Source organism: Protopterus annectens, chromosome 11.part0, assembly GCF_019279795.1.
Source record: "Protopterus annectens isolate FY-2018-M chromosome 11.part0, PAN1.0, whole genome shotgun sequence".
Taxonomy (NCBI): domain Eukaryota; kingdom Metazoa; phylum Chordata; order Ceratodontiformes; family Protopteridae; genus Protopterus; species Protopterus annectens.
In genome coordinates, this window is record NC_056745.1 from 1,391,161,634 (window position 1) to 1,391,185,954 (window position 24,321).

The window sequence follows — 24,321 nt, forward strand, 5'->3', positions numbered from 1 at the left end:
TCCCCCAACATGTTGCTTAGGCTCAGTTAAGCTGCCTATATGTCTATATGAACGGTGCCTTATGATGAACTGAAACTGAGTCAAAATATATTCTGCTGTGTGTCCACTGTTTTCAAACTAGGCTCTGTCGTACTTCAACCATGAACCGTTTTAAACAGTTACCGAAGATGGACTGCCATTAGGCTGCAGTTTGAGTTTCATATTCACAGTGATTCATTCAAATTAAAGTTCAGTTTTTAAAGTATCTGAACTGAATGTCTTCACCATCAAAAACAAGCAAATAATCAGACAAGGTTTTAACTGCATACTACACCAGCATCTTCACAATTAAAAATAAATAAGTAAACAAAAGTTAAAATTATGTTACGGACACTGTGCTAATAAATTATAAATAATAAAATGACCAGGAAAATGAATCACAAAAACTCATTGGTCAGTGTGAAAAGCTGGGCCTTCAGGAACCTCTTAAATCTGACAAACATGGAGAACTCCCTCATCACCTGGAGAAGAAGACTACAGACACAGAGTGCTTGATTGGAAAAGGAATGAGTAACAGATGAATTTAAATGTACAATGGGAACCTCTGGTAAATCCATGACTGAGCTATACTGGGGTGCAGCAGGAATATATAGGCAGTAGTGCTCTCAGATGGGGGCTTCAAACTGTGCAAGTCTACAACACTAACACTAGAACTTTAAAGGTTATTCATGTCCAAACAGGTAACCATTGCAAACACTAAGACTGGAGTCATTTGAACATAACAGAGTACTTTTAAGTAAATGGGTTGAAGAATTCTACACAAGCTGCAGTGAACCAAGACCTGTGTTAGAAAAATTAAAATGAGTTTCAGCAGCTAAAATGAAAAAAAGAGCATGTCATGCACAATGGCTGGTGCTTAGGGTAAAGTGTTTGAGGCATGCTGTGTTGATCTGACAATGGATGGAACCTGATCCATGAACATCAGTCATTAAAAAACAAAACATTTAACCTTATCCACAAGTTCCTGTACATTTCAACCATAAATTATTATTTTGTGGATTTCTGTCTCCACTGCCTGCTGACAACCAGACAATATCTTTGTCATTCATCAAGATTGTTCCTATCATCAGGCAAGAGACAAATGAAAAGGACTGCCATCCAGGCAGACATCAGGGATGGTCCAAATATCTTTCTTTTTTTTCCTCCCCCATCCCTGTCCACAAGTACATTCTTTGTTGTGGTGGGGAGGAGCTTTCTATAAGCTGTCTGTGAACGACATCCCCTTACTTCCACAATGGGCACTTCCTTGAAGCAAGGGACCCTGCTTCTCCACATGCATCATGAGAGATGGTCTCTCTGTCTCTCTCTGGTCTCCATCAAGGAGAGTGCACAACTCTATTTGCCTACAAGTGTGTACAGGAGGGCTGTTGATGAAACTCCGGTCACCTGCATTGAAGTCAGGGCTCCATGTCTTGAAGCCACGGAGCCAGGCTACAACCACAAATTACAGTGGGAGTTAATGACAGTCAATCTGGGGTCCTTGCAATGAAGTGGAAATCCTCAGTTACTGGCTTGGAGATGTTTAGCTTCAAATGATTATAGCTCATTCAGTTTTTGTATACACTCCAGATCCTTATCAGCACCATCCACCACAGACATTTATCCATGAAGAAAGGTGAAGTTAAGTTGTGTATCACCTACATAGCAATTGCTTTGATAGTCTCACCCAAAGGAAGACTATACATGGAAAAAGTACAGTTGTGTACACTTTCCATAAATGTAGATGTTCGAGTGTATTCACTGTTGCAGTCATCACATTTGGGTTATCTGCTTGCAGTAGCCCTCAGTCGGCCTGATTATCAAAGTCTTGGGTCCTGCATCAGTTGCTGTTCCTTCTTCTGTGATGTCAGGTCGTCAGGGGTATAAAACATGCAGCCAATGCCATTACATCAGTTTTTCTTGCCCCAGATGTCAGGTGCCCCCCTAATGGGAAGCAATTAAATCTATAAATAAACAAGGATATACCTCCAACAAAAAAGCAAATACACAAAAAAGCTTTTGAGCATAGTAAAGGAGAGTAGAGGTATAGCCAAAAGAAGTAAGTTGGCTGGAGGGAGGGTAACCAGGACTGCAACAGTGAATACACTAGAACATCTACATTTATGGTAAGTGTACACAACTGTACTATGTTCTTCATGTTTCACTGTTACAGTCATCACATTTGGGTAGATTCCCAAAGCTAAGGATGGGAGGAGGAATTTAGATAACATTAGGACCAGCTATGAGGCCCTGCAAGACTGCAGTAACAAAGCCAGCTCTGGATTTGGAGAAAATTGACAGATGGTAATGCTTGGTGAAAGTATGTACAGAACTCACAGCTTCTAGGATGTCCCTGGTAGGGACGCCTCTGAGAAAGGCAGTAGAGGTAGATGCAGCCCTGGTTGAGTGGGGTCTGATTCCCTGTGGGATAGGTTTTCCATGATGCTTGTAGCAGAAATGTATGCAATGGCCTATCCATTTGGAAATGGTTTGCTTTGAAATAGCCTTCGCCTCTGCCCCTGCACCAAATGCTACCAGCAGTTATTCAGATTTCCTTTGAGGTTTAGTCCTGTCCAAGTGGAATCTAAGTTGTCTGTGCACATCTAAGGAGTGCAGTATCCATTCCCCTTTATTCTGTGGATTAGGAAAGAAGGTTGGCAAATTAATGGACTGATTAAGGGCCACACTGGATACCACCTTGGGCACGAAGGAGGGATTGGTCCTGAGGGATACCGTCTGCATGAAAGATGATGAAAAACTCCACTGCCATAAGGGCCTGTAATTCAGATACCCTTCTTGCTTGAAGTGATTGCGAAAATAAAGCTGTTTTCCAAGAAAGGAATTTTAAGTATGCAGTAGCAGCTGGCTTGAAAGGAGGAAGAGTGAGTTTCTCCAATACAAAGTTATAGGTTCATAGGTTCATAGGTTTATACTAGGCTATCTGCCCTAAGGCATTTATAAGCCTAGCCCAAATTTTTGTGGCTTACGCCACCCCTTATATGAAAAAATACTGTGCCCATTAGTTTGTTGTGCCTCTGTCCAGCAGTGACACAGAGATGATTCCCGGGGTAAACCTACGATTAAGGTCCCAGGCTGGAGTTGGAGCTCTCCTGGGTGGTCGTAAATTTGTGGCCCCTCTGAGGAACTGCTTGAGCAGTGGATGAGAGAAGAGGGAGGTTCTGTGTTATAATGAGCTAAAATAGCTGAGGCGTGAATTTTGATGGAGGAGAAAGACAGGTCCTTGTGAAGCATCTCCGTTAAGTATTGTAAAATCTGAGGTAAACTGGGCATTGCTGTGCTCATCCCTTGAGATTGGTTCCAGGCACAGAATCTTTTCCATTTTTCAGCATAAGATTTTCTAGTACTAGGCCTCCTTGCCTCTAAAATGATATCCATCATAGGTTTACTGAGGGATGATAAAGAAGAGATTATTAGCCAGGCTGCAACGTTCAGTGTTAGAAGCTGAGGGTGCAGAATCTGGTTCTCCTGCTGAGATAATAGGGTAGGAGTCTGAGGCAGGTGCCATGGGGCCAACAGTGACACACTGCACAAGAAGGGGTGCCAGTGTTGGTGTGGCCAGTCTGGTGCAATCAAAATTGTCCTTGGTTTGTCTTGTTTTATCTTTAGTAGTACTTTGGAGAGCAGAGGCAGAGGAGGAAAGGCATAAACTGATAGGTTTTTCCAGCTGAAGGACAGAGCATCCACTTTCCAAGCTTGTTTGTGGGAAGTCCTTGAGTAAAATTTGTCCAATTGATAGTTCGGGGGGAGGCAAACAGGTCTATATCTGGGCTCCCCCATTTGCTTGTCAACATGTTAAAAATCCTTGGTTCCAGTTTCCACTCGTGTGGGTCCATGAGGTTTCTACTTAGTTCGTCTACCAGTTTGTTTAGTTTTCCTGGCAGGAACTGAGCTTGTAGATGCACTTGGTAGCTCAGGGCTGTGTTCCACAATGCCATGACTAGTCTGCAGAGGGGGTAAGAATGTGTACCCCCCAGTTTGTTTATGTACCACATAACAGTGGTGTTGTCCGTCTTTACCATTAATTGTCCTGGAAGAATGTGGTCCTTGAAGGCTGTCAGAGCATTCTGTACAGCTAACATTTCTTTTTGATTGATATGCAGGAGCATTTGACTTGAGCTCCTTTTGCCCTGAATGCACTTCCCTGCCAGGTGAGCCCCCCATGCATAGTCTGATGCATCTGTTGTTAGGGTTTGAGCGGCAGCGGGTAGTGTGAATGGTAGTCCCTTGTTCTGGTGGCAGGTCTCTGCTCACCAAAGGAACTCTAGGCATAGGCAAGGTATGATAGGAATCATTGCTTCCAGATCCTGAGAATGTTGACACCATAGGCTTTTTAGATAGCACTGTAGTTTCCTCATATGCAGTCTTGCATATGGAATTAGAAGAATGCAGGAGGCCATGAATCCTAATGCTTGTAGTATTTACCTTGCAGATAGCAGGGTTTTTGTGGCCACTTGTTTGAAGAAGGTTGTCAACTGAATTTGTTTCTCTGGTGTGAGGAAAGCCATCTGGGAGGTTGTATTCAAGCTTGCTCCCAGGAATATAATTTGTTGACAGGATACCAGGTGTGATTTCTTTTCATTTATGGTGTACCCCAGACAAGTTAGCACCCTTTGTACAAAGACCAGATGATTCAAAGTATGTCCTGGCTTTCTGCCTGAATTAGACAATTGTCCAGGTATGGGTATATTTGAATATTTCTTTGCCTGCAAAATGCAATGACTGGAGCAAGGCACTTTGTGAATACCCTGGGTGCAGTAGATAAGCCAAAGGGCAGTGCAGGGAACTGATAGTGCATGTAGCCTGCTTTCAAGCGTAGGTACCTTCTGCAAGATTCCCTGATTGGGTGTGCAGGTATGCTTCCTTTAAATCTAGTGTTGCCAACCAGGCGTCTTTGCCTAGCATAGGGAGCAACTGGTGAAGAGTCAACATCTTGAATTTTGGGACCACCAAAAAGGTGTTTAGAGTAGACAGGTCCAGGATAGGACATCATGAATTGTCCTTTCTGGGTACCAAGAAAAGTCTCGAGTAGAAACCTTGTCCCTTTTCCTCTTCTGGTACCAATTGAATAGCCCCCATGCTTAAGAGAGAAAGTACTTGCTTTGGGCCTCTGCCCACTGATTTTGGGGTAGATCTGGCCACCTGCTTGGTGTTGGTAACATGTGGAAGTGAAATCTGTATCCCTGGGACACTATATTTAAAACCCATTTGTCCTGGGTAATGAGTTCCCAGTTCTTTGCATGAAGAGCAATCTTTCCCCCCAAAGGGGCAGTCAGTTGAGAAGTGCTTGGAAGTTTTAAAAAGTCGTCATTGAGACAGTTTACCATAGGGGGGAGTTTTATTACTCCCAGATTTGTAAATGGAGGCCCCCCTCTGCTTAGTCCTGTGCATACCCTGGGACTGAAGCCTGGGAGCTCAGCTGGATCTGGGTTTGGACTGAGAAGGTCTGGAAGAGGCAGGAAAGGACCATTTCTTGGAAGGCCAATGCCTACTAAACCTTGGAGGTTGTTCTTGTAAAAAATATTTAACAGTTTGCATAGATTTAGCTTTTTCCTCCATCTTTTTAAGAACTTCTTCTGCCTTGTTGCCAAACAGGCAGTCCTGGTTTAAGGGAGCATCCAGTAATTTCGCTTTAACATGATCTGGCAAGGATTGTTCCTTAAGCCAAGCATGCTTTCTAAGTACAGACCCAGTTACAGTAGCCCTGCAAGATGCCTCTAGTGAATCAAAACCATATTGCAAATTATGTTTTCCAACTTGTTCAGCTGAATGCAGTAAATCCTGTAAATCCTTATTTTCAGCACAATCAGGAATCAACATCATTTTCTGTTTAAGCAATCCAATAATATGCTGCTGATACTTTAACATATGAAACTGGCAGTTTAAGGCCTTAATGGCCAAAGTTGCAGAAGTGTATACCTTCTTACCCCATCTATCCAGTGCCCTGGAGTCTCTATCTGAGGGGTAGGATTTTTGGCAGTAGTAGCTTTAATGCCCATGGGTCCCTGTGAAATGGTCTCAGGATCTGCAGTAGGATTTTAAAAAGGAATTTGTGAGAGTCAAGGACCCTATAATATCTATCAGGTTTTCTGAGAGCAGGAGGTAAAGAGTCAGGGGCCAAGCTAGATTCCATAAAGGCATCATCAACAATGTCTAATACAGGAGGTATGGCTAAAGGCCTGTGCTGGAGCAGGAGTAAGAAATCCCTAAACCTCTTTTTAGAATCAGAGAAATCCTGACTTTCTCAACGAAAATGCTCCCTGAGAGTATGCAAGATTTCACCAAAAGAGAAATCCTCTGGGGGGGGGAAGCAGAAGGAATGGAGTCCTCAGTATCAGAATTTGCATAGGTAGATAAGGGTAAATCCTGGTCATCAGAGGAAACAGAAAATTCACCATCCTGGTCAGAAATATCATAAGCAAACTCAGTCCTAGGTTTGTTAGAGGGGGAAGGCTGGCTTCCCCTGATTAAAGTAATAAGGTCTTCAGCCATTCTTATCATTTGTTTTTTAGGCATAGAGGCCTGACCATGCGGTCTGGGCATCAGTTTTCTAGGCATGGTTCGAGTTTTAGGCCTTGAAGAAGAAGGCATCGGTTTAATACGCAAGTCAGTAGGCCTGAATACACCCTCAGAAGCTGGTGCCCGCACAGCGGCTCTGGAATCATCCAAGGTAGAGACATCCACAGATTCCACAGTTGAAACATTTTGCGGCATACTGGACTCCAAAAGGGTCTCAGTAGAGGCCTGTGAATCTGAAGTAGTGGGTATCAGGGGCTGCGACAGCACCTCACTGAGTAGCGGCGAACTGGAGACTGGCTTAAGAAAAGCGTCGTCGGCAGCTTTGGACCTAGGCGGCCTGTCTCTGTCTTTATCTCTGCATTTTTTCGGAATGTTGGTAGTCGGATGGCTTACCAAAGACGTATCAGGATAATTGAACTGAGCACCAAAATATTTAGAAGTGAAAATATACCGATGATGGATAGTTCATGGTTTAAATAAGGCACAAAACAGACAGCGAGGTACGAATACAGTACGAATGAAAATCTTTATGAGGTATTTGCTTTTCACAAGTAATGCAATTATTTACTTTTACTGACTGGTTTAGAGCAAGAAAAAGTTTCCCCAATGGGGTACTTAGCTTTTAGTTGAAGACTTTGGTTCTGAAATTCGAAAATGAAAATTTCAGGAGTTGGCTGACCAGCACTTGCGAACTGCTTCTGCTTCGAGCACTGCACGGCAAGAAAGATTGATGTAATGGCATCGGCTGCATGTTTTATACCTCTGACGACCTGACTTCACGGAAGAAGGGACAGCAACCGACGCAGGACCCAAGACTTTGTTAATCAGGCGGACTGAGGGCTACTGCAAGCAGATAACCCAAATGTGATGACTGCAACAGTGAAACACGAAGAACATCAACAACTCAGTAATGAACTCCATAAGGTAACAGTTATACAACATGTTGAGGCCAGACACCACAAATTGGAAATGTCCAGAGAGGTGGGAAGCAAATCATTTCAAAGCAGTACCTGAGGCCCAACAGTATTCCTACAAGGAAGGAGTCTAAAAAATATTATGATCTACAGTATAAGGATAGAGAACATATTAAAAAGGACTGAAACCCAGTAATAAGGCTGACTGATCTCTTGCCATGCTTCTGGATATGAATACAGTAGCCTGGAAAGTAACCACTGTAAAATCTGTCCTTCATTAATCTAAACCAGGATTACTCAGATGTTGAGGACAGACTTCCTGGAGAAGCCCATGCCTGTTTCTGTAGAGGCCAATGCAAGTCCGAAAATGTTGTACTCTATAAATGTTAACTATTTACAATTATTGTTTGTGAGATTATGTTAAACACAGAAGGATGCAATTTGTTAGATATGTGGTATACACCTTTAATGCTAATCTGCTTGCTACAGCGATTTCCGTGTCATGTGATGCACCCTTCCATTACATGGCTCAGTCTAAGCTTACACCTCATTTAGACTATATTACATCTATTGCACCTCTTTGTTGACCCTGCTGACTTGGCATTCTGTTAGAAATAAAGATATATCTGACAGACGTGAAGAAATACAGCTGCAAAAGGGAAGAAATACATTCACTTTCAAGTTAAAATTTAAAGTGAAAAACATATTTCAAATGCACTCCAGGAAATTCTCCCTGTGTAGAAACATGGCAGAAAACTAAAAGATTTAGATGTGCAAATGTGCTTTATTCCTCATTATGAATGGGACTTGGTTAAGAAATCTAAAAATTACAGTGTACAACATTCCTGCATGTCACTGGAGAAGTCGTCTTAACTCTTTTAAAAGACAAAATAGTAGTAATTAAAGACAGGATAAGAATTACTATGTGCCCTGAAAGAATTTAGCACATATTCAGTATCTTTTTTTTTTCACAAAAGCATACAATCCTACACTAACTTCTTTTTCTTTTGGCTGTTCCCATTAGGGGTCGCCACAGCAGATTATCTGTTTCCATTTCTTCCTGTCCTCTGCATCTTGCTCTGTCACACAAACCACCTGCATGCCCTCTCTAACCACATCATAAACCTTATCTTAGGCCTTCCTCTTTTCCTCTTACCTGGCAGCTCCATCCTTAGCATCCTTTTCCCAATATACCCAGCATCCCTCCTCAGCACATGTCCAAACCAACACAATCTCGCCTCTCTGGCTTTGTCTCCAAACTGTCCAACCTGGGCTGACCCTCTAATATACTTATTCATAATCCTGTCTACCCTCGTCACACCCACTGCAAATCTTAACATCTTTAACTCTGCCACATCCAGCTCTAACTCCTGCTATAGATGCATATATCAGTAATCTAAAGAACAGAACAAAGACAGTGAATTTGGTCAGCTTTATGACCCACCAATAAAAGAAATAATATTTTTTTATTACAAAACATGATAACACGATGGTTGAGTTATTAAGGGAAGAAGAATTGACCATAGAAAAATATGTGGATGTTTGCAGAGAAAGTGAAGCTGCTAGTACAATGTTAAAAAAAGAACTGAGAAAAGGCTGCATAAAATTAGAATATGACTCAAATAATAAGAGCATTGTGAAATAAATTTAGGATGTGTCCTGATTAGCAAAAATATGGTCACTGTTGTTTAGACAAGATTCTCAACTGTAATGATCTGCAGGATCTGAATACATGGATTAAAAGACATCATTATCCACTTTTGCAGTTTAGGAAATGGTGTCAAAAATGCCAAATTTTCAGAATCAGACAGTGTGCTATATGAAAAGTAGTGGCACAGGAGAAAGGGAACTTAAGAAAGGCCATCAGCAAACTGAGGTTACACTTTAAGCCCGAATTATGATCCTTAGTTGTGCACTTGTAGTGGGGCAACATTAGCTAGTGGCATCTTGCAACAGATCTTCAGGACACACTGTGAATGAAGTGACCTCACTATAACAAAGTTGTCAAAGGAATCTTTGAAATGTCCACATCTACGTACCTTTATTTTAAAACATGTTTTGCCTCATACACTTATCTTGCACCTTAACTTTATATGGCACATGCAACAAACACTCAGTTTTTATGAAATCGCTGATCATATCAAAGTTCAGTGGTTTGGACTGTTACTGCCAGTGGTGTGGCCAGGTACTTGGACCAATAAATTACATCCCGTTATGCCTTATCCCCTCCCCCCTACACACCTTTCTATATATATATATATATATATATATCTTTAGTTGTCTGCAGAAATTAAATCTCAAAGTAATTTTAAAGATGATTCATAACTTTGGTGCACATGTGAACTACACTACATATGAATTTTCAATACTTTACAACTAATTAATAAAACAGTAATCCACAATCCAGACAGCGAAAGGAACCAGTAATCCACAATCAGGACAGCGAAAGGTAATTAATAAAACACCTATTCTTTCAAATACCTGTGTGATACTCATGGCAATGTGTGAGATGCTACAACAATCATGCAAGGCCATATCACACTTTAACACCTGAAGACTGGCTACAATGTTAAACTCTGACAACATGCCAGATTGCTTTATTGAATTATCCACTGCCTGGTCTTAAGTGTTTTATTTTTCTTCTTCTTTTTTGTTTGCTTATATTTGCAGTACTTTTCCTACCTTGCTTACTAATAAAGGATAACAAAAGCAAAAAAAAGTTAAGATGTTTACATTTTTAAATGTTATCAATATGATGCTACAAAGTTTAAATAAATTGACCTTGAAACTCTGAAGACATTTTCTTTACAGATTCAGGGTCTTCATAGGCTGGTCAGAATGCTACTGTATTACTCTGTTAGTGTTCAGTCCTCAATAACACTGATTCGGCTATGTTTTAATACATCAGCTGTGCATACTAGCCATCAGTCATATCCACAGTCTGCTATTCTCTATGAACCTTTATCTCAATCAGCAGTATCTCAGTAAGTAAACGATACTTAGATGGACAGCTTGCACTCTGTGTAAAGCAATAATCTGAAGTCGCACTACAGACATGTCAGTCTCTTTCTTCCCACAGGGTAATAAAAACTGGAGCAGCAAATCAGTATGCATGCCCGATACCTTTGTCAATTTACAAAAAGCAGCTGAAGAATCAGAGAAACTCAGTTGTACTTTCGTACCTTGTTTAAAAATGTACCTTCGTACCACGTAGTAAAGAGCCAAAATCCACTAGGTAAAGAAAACAAAGCTTTATTCACATCAAGTAGAAAGCTGGTAAGCACTTTCGTCCTGAACCACAGAACTTCATCAGACAAATAAAACCAATTAAATACATCTTATATAATATAGTTAATTAATCACATGTACATTTTAATCACATATATCAATTTGAAATAATTCAAGCTACGCCCCCTTAAAGAAATATTTATATTAATGTAAAAATACTTGTAAAACTTTAAAACAAGAAGTATCACTTTATAACCTAATAGCAACCATCAAAAGGGTGTGTATCAAATTCACTCGTGTATATGTACACTTTAAAAAACTAAAGGTAGTAGAAAATTATTATTACAATAACATAATAAATATGATTAAATACTTCAGATATATTAAAATATAATAAAACATACATATGCAAGTCTATAAATATTAGTTATAATACAGTCATATATACACGTACAAAATGTAAACAACTATATGACAATACTTCATTTAAAATGCATGGATACATGTGATACAAGGTATTATCTCATTAAAGCCCTAATTCTTAATAGGGGGCTAATGGCATTACTTTCATTCAAACCAGGCCAATTGGTGGCATCTAAAAAAAGTTGCCAATACAGTTCCCTTCTCTCCAGAAGTAATGACCAGGCACCCCCTCTAATATCAGTACATATACAATCTAATACAAAAAACTTAAAAGAGTGCCCCTCATTCTCTGTCACATGTTTGCTTATGGCATTAGTTTCCTTTTTTTATGAATTTCATATACATGTTCATAAATATGGTTTATAAATTTTCTGTCTGTCTTACCTATATAATAACAACAGCATGAATCACAGGTTGCACAATACACCACTCTTTCTGAATTACAAACTGAATTTATCTTTAATCCTAAAATTCCTTTTATTCATTTCGAGAACACATCTCCTTCCTTTATGTATTTGCAAAAATGGGACATACCACATTTACTCATGTATCCACTCTTTTTCGTTGCTCCACTATTATATTTTTCAAAAGAGTTTTTTTAGACTCCTTCCCCTCCTAAATACCATTATTGGGCTCCCATCTATAAATTGTCTCAAGCTCTTTTCCTGTTTCAAAATAATCCAATTCTTCACTAGGATGTTCTTTATATCCATACTGTCAATAGTAAAACTGGATATGAAGGACATGTTATCACTTCTAACTTTTCTATCTTCCATAACAATAGATCCATCTGTCACCGTTTGGTCCTGTATATGATCATCAGTTAACAGGGGTAAGTAAAAATTCCTTTCTCTCTTGTTCACTACTTCAATAATGATATCATAGACAAACTTCATTGGATAACCTCTTCTTAAAAACATATTTTTCAAACAATCACATTCATCAAGGAAGTCATCCATATTCGATACCATCCGAGCTGCTCGAACTAATTGCCCCTTAACTATGGCTTTCTTCTGTTTATGTGGATAGATACTACTATAGTGTAATAATGAGTTTGAGTATGTAGTTTTCCTGTGAATCTTGGATAAAAATCTCTTATTTGCATAGTCTTTACTCAATAATACATCTAAGTAAGAAATTTCATGTAAATTAGTATTCCAAGTAAATTCCAGGAACTGTGTAGTAGACCCAATGTAATCCATGAATTCCTTAATAACTTCAAACTGTCAGTCCCAAATCACAAAAATGTCATCCAAAAAATGAAAAAGTGACTTGCTCAGGGTCACACACAAGGCAAATGAAGTGGAAGGAACATAAAGCCTGTACCCTTAGCACAGGAAGCAGTTCACTGGCTGTACCCTTAGCACAGGAAGCAGTTCACTGACAACTCTGAGCTTTAGTCCTCTAAGTTAACTTCCAGAGTAACAGTCTTGGATGACTTCTGGTGAAGACGCTAGTCAGTAACAAGACCAAAGTGTTTACATATACATCCTCTTTACTCCGGCTACCTTCACTACCACTGAAACAGTGCTTAGTGTCATCCTACACAAGCGTTCTGCCTGAGTTTCCCTAAACTTAGCTGGTTATTGAGTAAGACTACATTGAGTAACAAACTTGGTAAAATCCCTGGTCTTTCACATCTCATCCTACCACCTACCCCTCCGACACTACCTATAGCAAACATTCTCCACTACAGTGATTCTTATTCAACAAGCTCAGAAGAAACTCATAGTGCAGAAACTCTTGCTACCACAATGACCAATGTGCCCATCACTAGGGCATGATCTAGTAACTAATTGTGACTAGATCCACTGGCACTGTCATTCAGAGAATTCTCTTCACTAAATTAGGATGCTCTAAGGAGTGCTGTCTTACTGCTTTTCTAAACCTGCTATATGACATACTGGTTGTTATGAAAATAACAGTCTCCACATAAGCACTAGACAATGTTTCAGACTAAGGTCCTAATAAGATCTATGACAGTGCAGTATATGTGATTTTAGCTTAAATACCAGGGATGGATGCTCTCAGAGACCTGAAAAAAAATTGTTGGGTCCTTGGGGCTGCATGCAATGTGTTTCTTCTGGTCTATTCTCAATTCTGGCCCTACAGCCTTACACCACGTCCACCTTCAGGGCATGATGCTTCTTCTTCCATTCTAAACAAATCACCACCAGGAACATGAAAAGAGAAATGAGCTCTTCAAGGTCTCTTGGACAGTCATATCTAAATGATGATGTGAATTACTTACTTATTTATCTATGTTTTGTTAACTCAGTCTCACTAGGCTAGTAGCCTCTTTTCAGGTGACCCCCGAGGTGGTATTTATACTACTAGGGAAATATGGCCAGAGCATCAAGAAACTTCCCCTATGCTTTTTGATAGGTGCTATGGGATCTTTTAGATCCAAATGAGCTACCACCAACTCAAGTAGATGAGACCTCACTTTAAGTCTCTTCTGAAGGACAGATTTCTTGTATTAAGAAGTTGAGAGGTATGCAGTCACTGTATATTCTATAAGTAATGATGACTTCTACCCTTTAGTATAAGGGATCCCCACTTCTATTATGCAGATTATTTTTTTACAGAGATTAGTCATTTTTCCATTTCTGTTTAGTATATTATCTCCTACACCTTTCCACAATCCAAGTCCTAACTACAAAAATATGATTATTATAATCATGCATGTCTAGAACATAAAAATAACTGCAATTAAGAAGTCCGTCTGACACCTTATAAAAACTCTGAAGATGACACAAAGCAATCGGACTTTCTTCCATTCATATTCACTATGCAATCTACTCATTGTGGTGCCTTTTACATATTTCTGTCCACATGTTCATGATTATACCAGGCTTTCTTTCAGGATCTCCTTTGAGTAGGTCTACCTTTGAAACATATCACAATGCGAATTAAAACATCATTCACAGTCCGATGAACTCCCCTTTGGGTGAGACTTTAAAGCAAAGCTCCATCTGCCAGAGTGCATGGTAGCTCAAGTGGATGTAAAAAACTAAACAAATCACGGGACATTTACTGAAAAGAGCAGGGAGTCTCCTTAGTGCCCTGGCCATATTTCCCTTCTGCTTTTAAATATCATTTCAAGTCTTCTCTAAAAAGAGGTCACTTGTGTAGTGAGACTAACCTGGTCACCAAAAAGATGACAGACAGATAAGATAGATTCCATCCACTCATCAAACTCAGATATATAAATAATATAATGCAAGAAGTTCTCATTTCAAATGCGAAAATATAAGTAAACACAAAAAATAATTCTGCTTCCCACTCACCTTTTCACACCAATATCCTGCAAATTCAGAAAAACAGCAATATTCCAAAACACAGTGAAAATACGTTTTGTTGTATTCACTAAGGTTGTGCTACATTAGAGTAAAACATCACTATGCTACGTAAACTGTACATAAAAATAAAATAACAATAAACAATTGCTAAAATACGCTCAAGAAAGACTGCATTCAAGCCAAAGGGATTAGGTGGTTGTAAATCAAGAAATAATGTTTTAAGAACTTTCAGGGAAACCTGCACAGATTGTTGTTTCATACCAAATATAAACTTATGACAAGGAAGACAAATGCAAATTTCAGCAGAGCTTAAAGCTGGCTATGAGCACACGCACGTGTGTGCATGCATGTGTGTATCGATTTATTTATTTATTTACATTTGTTGACCGGGAGTGTCCGACTGGACATAGGTCCATTTTCAGCAGAGGCCCGGGGAGAAAAGCTCCACAGTTAAAATAAACAGACAGTAGTTACATTGGATTACATAGCGATTAACAATTTAACATAGCAATTAATTACGAACATATTTACAGATGAAGAACATAGTACATCAGTAGACAACTAGAATCTTTATCTGCGAAGTACATAACAGACATTAACAAATGTTACAATAAAAAGTTCCTACTGTATAATAAGTACTAGGCGTATGAGCATCCAAGCTTGCTATAACTGAAATTAATTGAAATTAATCGAAACTTCAATAGATTGACTTCAAGTATTCAAAAAAAAAAATGGCTACACAGTATACATGCTCTGAGATATATCCTATGCCAGATAGTTAATGTTTTACAAATGTAACAATTTCTGGTTTGCATAGGCCTCATTTCAAACAAGACTGGACCACACCATTTTGGAAACACTGATCGAGAGTATTTCTCACGTTTATGCCCTGAATCACAAGCTAATACAGTTGGTACAAGTCAACATTAGTAGCCATTTCATAAACTGGATTTTGGCAAACAAAACATAACACAAATATTAGATTTATCACAACAGTGTAAATCAATTGTATTTATCCTAGATCCTTACCTATACGTATAATATGTACAGTGATATATATATCTTTTCTGATGTCGCTGCTACTTAGATCCTACAATAAAAAAAAATAGTTGAAAATGTGAAATATTTGGCTTACTATTAACCAATTTACTTTAACTGCTTTCATCAATGCAAATGGTTAAACATACAATAAAATGTCTTACTTCTGGAAATAATTTGCTTATGAGAGGCTAAAATTCCAAAAATGTCTGCCATTACTGTTGTTTCCTTGTTTACATTTGCAGTCTAATTACATGTCTAAAGCAGCACTATTAGACAGTGCATTACTTTCCACACCCACTAAGATGCAGACAAGTAATAACAGATTGTTCAGAAGACCTATTCAATAATAAAACACTGTTTAGCTACATATAACTTCAACAATACTCTCAAAGCAATACACACACACATGCAATAAATCAACCAAAAATGCACTTAAAAATGATGGGTTTGCTCACAACAAAAACTGACGTCAAAATTAAATGTGAAAAAACAGGTCTTAACAGCAGGCTGGTAGCTTCTACAGGATACTTCCTTACCTGATAAGGTTCAGGAATTTTGTAAACAAACTATATGGAATGTGTAGGAAAAATACATGTAGAATGGTATTCAGGAGGACTAAGTTTTAAGAGAAGGCTGGAATTGTGCAATTTATTTAATGTTGGAGTGAATGGCAGTTGTTACACAGAACAAAAAATTATGTAATATAAAATGCAAGAAAAAATATTAATGCTTTTTTCTATTAATGTGTGTTTGTGCCTATGTCTTAAGTAATAATTCAATAACGGTGTTAAAAAAAAGAATCCCCTAAATAAATGCATCACAAGCAAAACACCTTATTCAAGATGTTAGAAGCCAAACTCTGAAAATATCTAATTGTATTTTGTCATTTAACTACAGAAAAAAGTTAGGGGATAAAGAATACAGCCTTTTGTACAGACTCAGCAATTCTTGTATGTGTCCTTAGATATTCTGCCTAATACGTGATCCAAAAAAAAACATATCTACAAGACAGCAAAACAAAGTGCTATTCATAAAGTAAAAGTATGTAAGACTGAACACCACAGCTTAAATGGCAACATGGCCAATGTATGGTAGGCTGGACATTCACACCTCTAATCCTAGAAACAGGGTGCTGTAGGAGTCAAGCCATGCAGACATAAAGGTTTAGTTTGCTTCAGGCATGTCTTGTATCAGGATCAGATGGTTTATCCAGGAGATGTTCTTCAGATTTAAGAAAAGAGATCTGAAATGAGCTGATGCTACAGCTTTCATAATCAAAATGTTGTCAAGCAGCACAACCAAATCGTACATCCATAACATTAAAATAATTTGTATAACTTATTTAGTTCTGATGAAAGGGGCTATGACCCAAAAGCTTGGCTAGGTTTCTGTTACATCGGTTTAACTCCTATGTAAGACTCACACCATAGTTTGTTTTGAGCTTTTACCAAAGCGACCAGGAAGAACCTGTACTCCTGCTTCTCTAAAATTAAAGTAAAAGTCTATGACTAATAAGAAAAACATACGACCATAAAGTCTGGGGAAAAATGAGAGAAACACTATTTCATAAAGCACATGAATGCCTACTGTTTAATTTACCATGCATCAACCATCTCGATCCAATAGATTTCCTAACTGTATCAGTTAGACAATTGTTTTATAGGTATATGTGAGTCAAAAGGTTTAGGTGTGTTAATGTTAGACATCAGGCTACAAAAAATGGACTAACACCTTTAACAAGTGGGAAAATAATTTAAATGCGACATGTAAGTTTAGTACAATGCTACTATATGAAAGAAGTAGAATTAAAATTTTAAACCCATCAAATCCTTCATGCAGGGACTTTCCCATACTAATTTAGAAAACCAACACTGTGATTGATGTCACTCAAGAAAACAGGAACTGCTACTTCTCTGGCCAATATGCATTCCAAGCCAATCTGCAATGGCACACACCTGGTTGCCATATGGATGTCTTCCTCCCATAAAACACAAATATATGAAGAATTCATGTTTACAGTTATCAAGCAAAGTTTCTGATTCAAAATGGTAGATGTCATACTTACTGTAAAGAGAGTACACTGTCGTTCTGATTTCTCTGGTGATCTTGGTAGCCCATTTCTGTTCAGCTTCACAAAAAAACGTTCACTGTGGGGAAAAATAGTATTTCATTATATCACATCTCATTTTCTTTTTACTGTCAGACAGTTTAAATTTTCTGTGTTATCTTACATTTGTCATATGTGTTTCTAAAAAGTGGAATCCATATCCACATTAAAATAGTTTTACTATCCTTACATACATACATACAAATAAGCTGCGGTGGTGCAGCGGTAGCATTGTCGCCTCACAGCAAAAGGTTCTCCTGTTCGATTCTCGACTAGAGCACCTTCTGTGTGGAGTCTGCATGTCCTCCCCGCGGTCGAGTGGCATTCAAAAGACATGCGTGAATGAGTGTGCCTTTGTTGAAGGTTGGACGTCGGGCTGGCACCTCAGCACCGTAAAAATCTACTGCCAATCATTAGTGGACCAGAGTTCCACTGTGGCGACCCCTAACTGGGAAAAGCCAAAAGAATATACATACATACAAATATTTCAAGTACAGGCATTAAAGGACCTTCTAGCTTGTCAATATACAACAACACTTGTTCCCATAATGAGTGTCCAGACTGTTCTTAAAAATATCTAAACTAGCACTTCCTTTAATGTAATTTGGTAGTTCTGTTCCATGTATCAGCTGCTCTCTCAGAGAACCAATTAGTACACTTCTCATTCCTATAAAATCTTCTACATAGGTTATCTGATGATTCTCTAGTACTTTTTGTTAACCCCAAACATTCCCAGAGGTATGCTGTATATACCTGAATAAGATCTCCTCTTGTATATCTGTAAGAGACACTGTACAAGTTCAGATATTTTGGTCTTTCATAATAACTTAAATTTTCACATCCGTGGATGCCCTTAGTATATTTCCACTGTACTCTCCAGTTTATTCATGCTTATTTTCTTATAGGGTTTCCAAATTGTTATTCCATACTCAAGTTTGGGTCTAATGTAACTAACAAACAATGACTTCAGCATTTTTGATTTCCTAGACTTGATAAATCTTTTTATATAACCTATAGTTCTATAACTACCGTTAACCAACTGGTTGATATCATTAGAAAAACTCATAGCTGAATCTACTCATACACCGAGGTCCTTAAATGAGTCTACAGTTTCAATCACTGTGTGCTGTATTAAATATTCACCTTTCAATTTATGTCTCCCAAATCTCATATGCTTAGTTTTTGATGGATTTATCAGCATATTATTCTCCTGTGCCCAAATAGTCAATTTAGTCAAGTTATTTTGCAGACATGCCTTATCTGTAACACATGTAATCAGTTTACCCAATTTCAGGTCATCTGCATATAGACAGTAGAACACCTCAGATGAAAAAATTAGGTGTGAAAGATACAATCTAAACATGCAAGGGCCTAGGACAGAGCCCTGTGGGACACCCTGACTGTAACCAAGAATTTCACCTGTCCAGCTGCTGTATGATACTTTCCATGTCATATTTGCAAGCCATGCAAGTATCCATCTTATCAAGAGTACATCAGTACCTACTTGTACTAATTTATTGATCATTATGTGAAATAACAAGCACATTTCTATTATCTTGCATAATTATCCCAGTTTTACTGGGTAGTCTCTATCTATTGGCTAGAACCTTTAAAGATGACTTCCCATGGAAAGGTATAATACTCTTTATCACTTCTATCTGCTGACTGGGTTTGTACTGTGAATATGCACTGTCAGGATTTACACACACACACACACACACACACACACACATGTACGTACATACATACATACATAAACACACAAATACACCCACACACGTGTATTTACGTACACACATACATACATACATAAACACACACACACACACACACACACACACACACACACACACACACACACACACACACACAAAGGTCAGGCATCAATACAACTTCTTAAGGAACCAAAATATTCCCAATGAATAATGCTACACAGAAGTGTTTAACAATCCAAAGCCTACAACTCAGTTTTCAGAAATATCACACTAAACGTTCTGTACTTATATAAAAACATGGCAATGAAAGGAAGACTAGGGCCAAACTCAAGCCTAGGTGAAAACAATGTCCTGTACACCCAGCAATTAAAGAACAAACATTGAAAACTAGTAAGTAAAGTTGTATGAAAGAATGTTGTATTAAATATGGTACAGTGCAGAAATTGAGTACAAAAATAAGGACAGTTAGACAGATGAGTGATGACATATTATGAGTCAGATAAAGTTTTTACCTCATAGCAAGTATGTGTTTTCAGGATGATGGGATGCTTACTTAGTTTCCTAATATATAATCTTTCGTCTTCTTCTCCATGTACCTGTTAAGTCTTTCACTGTGTTATTACCTTTGTCTGTCTATCCTGCTATTTGGTTAAATAAATTGCTAGTACAAATAAACAATGTTGTGTCTTTTGGCTTATCCCGGTTAGGGGTCGCCACAGCGGAACTCCGGTCTGCTAATGTTTGGTAGTGGATTTTTACGTGCCGAGTTACCAGCCCTGATGCACAACCTTCAATGAAGGCACGCCCATTTACGCATGCCTCCACAGAGAAGACGCTCGAGCTGAGAATCGAACGGGACAACGTCTTGCTGTGAAGCGACAATGCTACCGCAGCACCACTACCGTGAGTACAAATAAACAATCATTAGCAGGCACTGTAAAATGTTTCTGCATTTACAATAATGATTGTTTAGTACAAATAAACAATCATTATTGTAAATGCAGAAACATTTTACAGTGCCTGCTACAATGCACACCACCCCACCTCATTCCACTCCCAGTATCCAGCTACAAGCCTCTTTTTTTCACGCTCAGGCATGCACTAATGCAGTCACTTGACCTTAAGGAGCAAACTACAGTTGTCAGGGATGTGGAAATGAATTTGGGATTTTTTTTTTATTATGTACCTCCCTGATGGTGAAATAGGAAGCTGTGCAATGTTGTAGTCTTAAGCATCAAGATAAACTGCTTCCATTCCATTCACCTCTGTGTGAGAATGTTCACACTCCCAGAAGGCCACCTTCTACTTAATGTCCATGTCTGACCCCTGGCAAAAATAAAACAAACACCACTGGAAGGCAAAGGTCACTACTCACTGAAAGTGGGCAAATTGGCTATTATGCCCCACATTCCTACCCATCAGACCATACAGCTGCTCAAGTACATAGCTTGTTATACAAATTAGTACAATCTGAGAAACAGTCAGGGTTGAAGTCCCTTGTGCCACAGGGATAGTTATTAGAACATCATTCTTAACACAGATTTCCGAAACAGGTCTGTTCTGCAACATGCATGATGTACAACCACTGTACCATTACAACAAATAATAATTTTTTAAAATTGCAGCTAATAATGAGCAAATGTAATCCTAAACCTGCAAGGACATTGCTGCAGATGAAATGAACAAACACCAGCAGTATTCCTGTCAATAAGGCAAACACGCTATACTGCAGCAATTTACTAAAAGCATTCAGCTGTCCTCAAAGAAAGTGTGCGTGCACAGTCTGCATGAATAGAGATATTCACACATTAACGTTTCCACACAATCAAAAGATCTATTGTGCTGTGACATCCAAGGAAATGTTTCATGTACAATCCAGTTATGTATATTCCACTACTGAACGGTTGCTTTATCTTATGTATCCTCCAGAGAACTGGATCAAATGTGCACATGTAATTTTCACAGTAAGCTTTCCTTGGTTAACACATTATTAAAATGATGAATGGCTTATTGGTAAGAAATATTATTGCTTTAGGATTTAGGAATCCCACAGTTTTCTACTCTGCAATAATTTCCATCTCTTTTTTAGTGAAAATCCTTTTCCAAAATTGGTATTCTCAGTACATAAATAAGGACAGTCGGGTACAGTCACTCCTTGCTACAGGTCCTGAGGTGAGGCACAGCAGAAAGAACATTCAAGAGCAGAAGACATTCACAGCAACTGAAAGTAACAAGAGAAAGCAACAACTGTCTAAGAACAAGAGGGAACTGGCTCAGCAGAGGAAGAAATCCCTCTCTAGCTTAAAAAAGCAAATCAGAGATCTTGCCAAGTCCTCCAAAGCTAATTAAGAAGCAAAAATAGCCTCCCCTAGCTAAAGATAATCATAAGGCATTCTTTAGCTACATCCAAAATCTAAAAGGGAATACCCATCTATGCGCTGAACTGGTTGTGGATGGCACCACCCATACTCAACTAAAGGTAATAACCAACTTGCTAGCTGACAGATTTTGAGCAAACTTCATCCACCTGTCCCATCCAATCATCCCCCAAAGTACACCTGCCACCATTCCTCAAACTATTATTCTGAAGAGTGCAGGTCATCTTGGTGTTCTCCAAGGCCAAAAACATGCCATCAATGGAATCAGACAACATCCCAGGTTACCTTTTAAACAACTTAAAACATGACCTAGCAGACCCACTTGGATCCCTATTAAACCACAGCCTCTGAATTGGCTATGTTCTGGTGGAATGGATGACAGCAACAGTAATCCACAAAGGGGGACCATCAACAGACCCTGGGAATTATAGGCCTATAAGCTTGACTAGCCTCATCTGCAAGGCCACAGAAACAATACCTATGTCCCTGTTAATAATGTCCATAAGGAAACTCCAAACCCTGGACCCAAGACAGTTCAGATTCATTAAAGGTGGATCACACCTGTTAAACATGGCTGAGTTTTTCAAGAAAGTTACCAAGGCCCTGGATGAGGGAAAGACAGTGCATGCTGCCTCTCTTGACCTAGCTAAGGCATTTGACACAATCCCCTACTCAGGTATTATACGGAAACTTTCCCAATTGGAAATTAATCCCTACATTACCAGATGGGTAGCCAACTGGCTCACTGACAGTACACATACTGTAAAAGTGGGTGACCTCACCTCTAGCAAAAGACCAGTCACCAGTAGTATACCACAAGCTTCTGTGATGGGTCCCTACTGTTTGGAATTTACTTCTTAGAAGTCCCGCCAAACTTGGACAGCATTAAGCTGACCAAGTTCACTGGCAATTTCTAATTGGGAGCAATCACTGATTCCCTCAAAGACATTACTATACTGCAGACAGGGTTAACACAGGCAAATGACTGGTGCCAAACCCATGGATTACAGCTAAATGCAAAAAACTGCACTATTTTTCCATTGGGAAAGCTGACATCCTTAATAACTACATTATAGACATCACCCCCCAAGTATAAACCCAGTGGTATGTGATCTGGGTACATAGGTTGATAGCAACCTAAACTCTGACTACAACATATCCACAGTAACAAGGAAATCCTTCTATGTGGAACATCTTATAAGTAAAGGCATCGCATCTACATCTATGGATGTTATAATTCCATTATACTCGGCCCTCATCAGACCAATAATTGAGTACAATGCTCCCTTTTGCATGCACCTCACCAGACACCTGCAACAACTGGAGAGACCACAGAGGTTTCTCACCAAGAAATAACAGGTTATACAAAACAAGTCTTACATGGAAAGACTAAAAGCCCTGTCATTGTAGTCTTTCTCTTACAGGTTGCTAAGGCATGACCTGTGTCTGGCTTACAGGGTAGTCTCTGACCCAGCCCTGATGGAAATGTTGCACATTCGTAAATCAAAATGCACAAGGGTCAGTTGTTCCAGGGATCTTAACCCAGGCTCTGACATGAGCAGGTCATGTTGGAGAGAGAGACACATCTCCCAGAGACAGCCACTTCTCTGGAGCAAGCTTCCATTTCATGGGAAAAAGAGCCCTTCTCTGACCCTCTTCAAACACATCCTAGATCAATGGTACTGGAAAAGCTCACACAGATTCTGCTACAGTTTGCTGTAAGGGAAAAGTTAGTTTGCTTTTTATTTCTTGTATTTTGTATTACTTTATTGCATTTTGTCTATTTTGTATACTGTGATTTGTTTTCTTTACACTGTATTTTACTTGTATTCTGCTTTTAACTGCATATTAAAACTTGAAAAGAGACCACAGCTCTGTCTCTTGTGAGTCAGACAGAAGTTTTTCCTAACCTCCCACACTGTTATTGTTGTAGTACTAGTTGTTTGCCGTTTCCTCTCTAGTTTTACTGGCTGTTGTGAGTAAGAATAAAATTATCATTTTGTGAAATTACTCCCCTTTAACTATTTAAATTTATTGGCCATCCTACTGTATTCCATAGTAACAGAATACAAAAGTGCCCACCCCCTTCCAATCTAGCTTGCTGTTTTAAAATAGTGGCTCTCCACTAAAACTTAACTTTTTAGACATGTTATCCACTTTCATAGTTTGATAGTTTCATAGTATAGTACTAGGCTATCTGCCCTGGGGCATTTGTAAGCCTAGCCATAGTGATGTGGCATTTGCCACCCCATGAAATGGTACAAAAATGTACAGAATAAATTAAGAATACTGTGTCTAGTAGTGACACAATGAAGGTCCCCTTATATAATAGAATTAGTTTACTGTGCCCCTGTCTAGCAGTGACACAGATGTGACCCCTGGGGTAAACTTACGATCTCCCATCCACTCATCAAGATTTCTCTTGAAGAGAGTCAGTGAGGGGCTCTGCCTAATACAAACTGGGATCTTGTTCCAAAGCATGGGAAGCCTCTGGGTTATGAATCTATCCCTCCAGCATGTCCTATTCATACTTGTGCCGAGGTTTAAGTCTTTAGCTCTCGTGGTCCTGATGGACTTGGATTTTTTGAGGTGGAGCATGTCCATCAGATCCTGATTGGACATGGCCTTGTATGTCAGGCAGAGATCACCTCTGAGCAG

General features: G+C 39.0%; 1 protein-coding gene across 2 annotated transcripts in view; it reads right to left on the bottom strand.

Annotated features, from left to right (window-relative positions):
- The window catches only part of DOCK4 (dedicator of cytokinesis 4), a 3,006,016-nt gene that overhangs the window by 1,365,193 nt on the left and 1,616,502 nt on the right, over positions 1–24,321 (bottom strand). For both annotated transcript variants that reach the window (XM_044088673.1, XM_044088674.1), the window contains exons 9-10: positions 17,529–17,610; positions 15,452–15,512 (exon numbers count right to left, since the gene is read on the bottom strand). In XM_044088673.1, the coding sequence (XP_043944608.1) occupies positions 15,452–15,512; positions 17,529–17,610 (143 nt within the window). The remainder of the gene's footprint in view (positions 1–15,451; positions 15,513–17,528; positions 17,611–24,321) is intronic.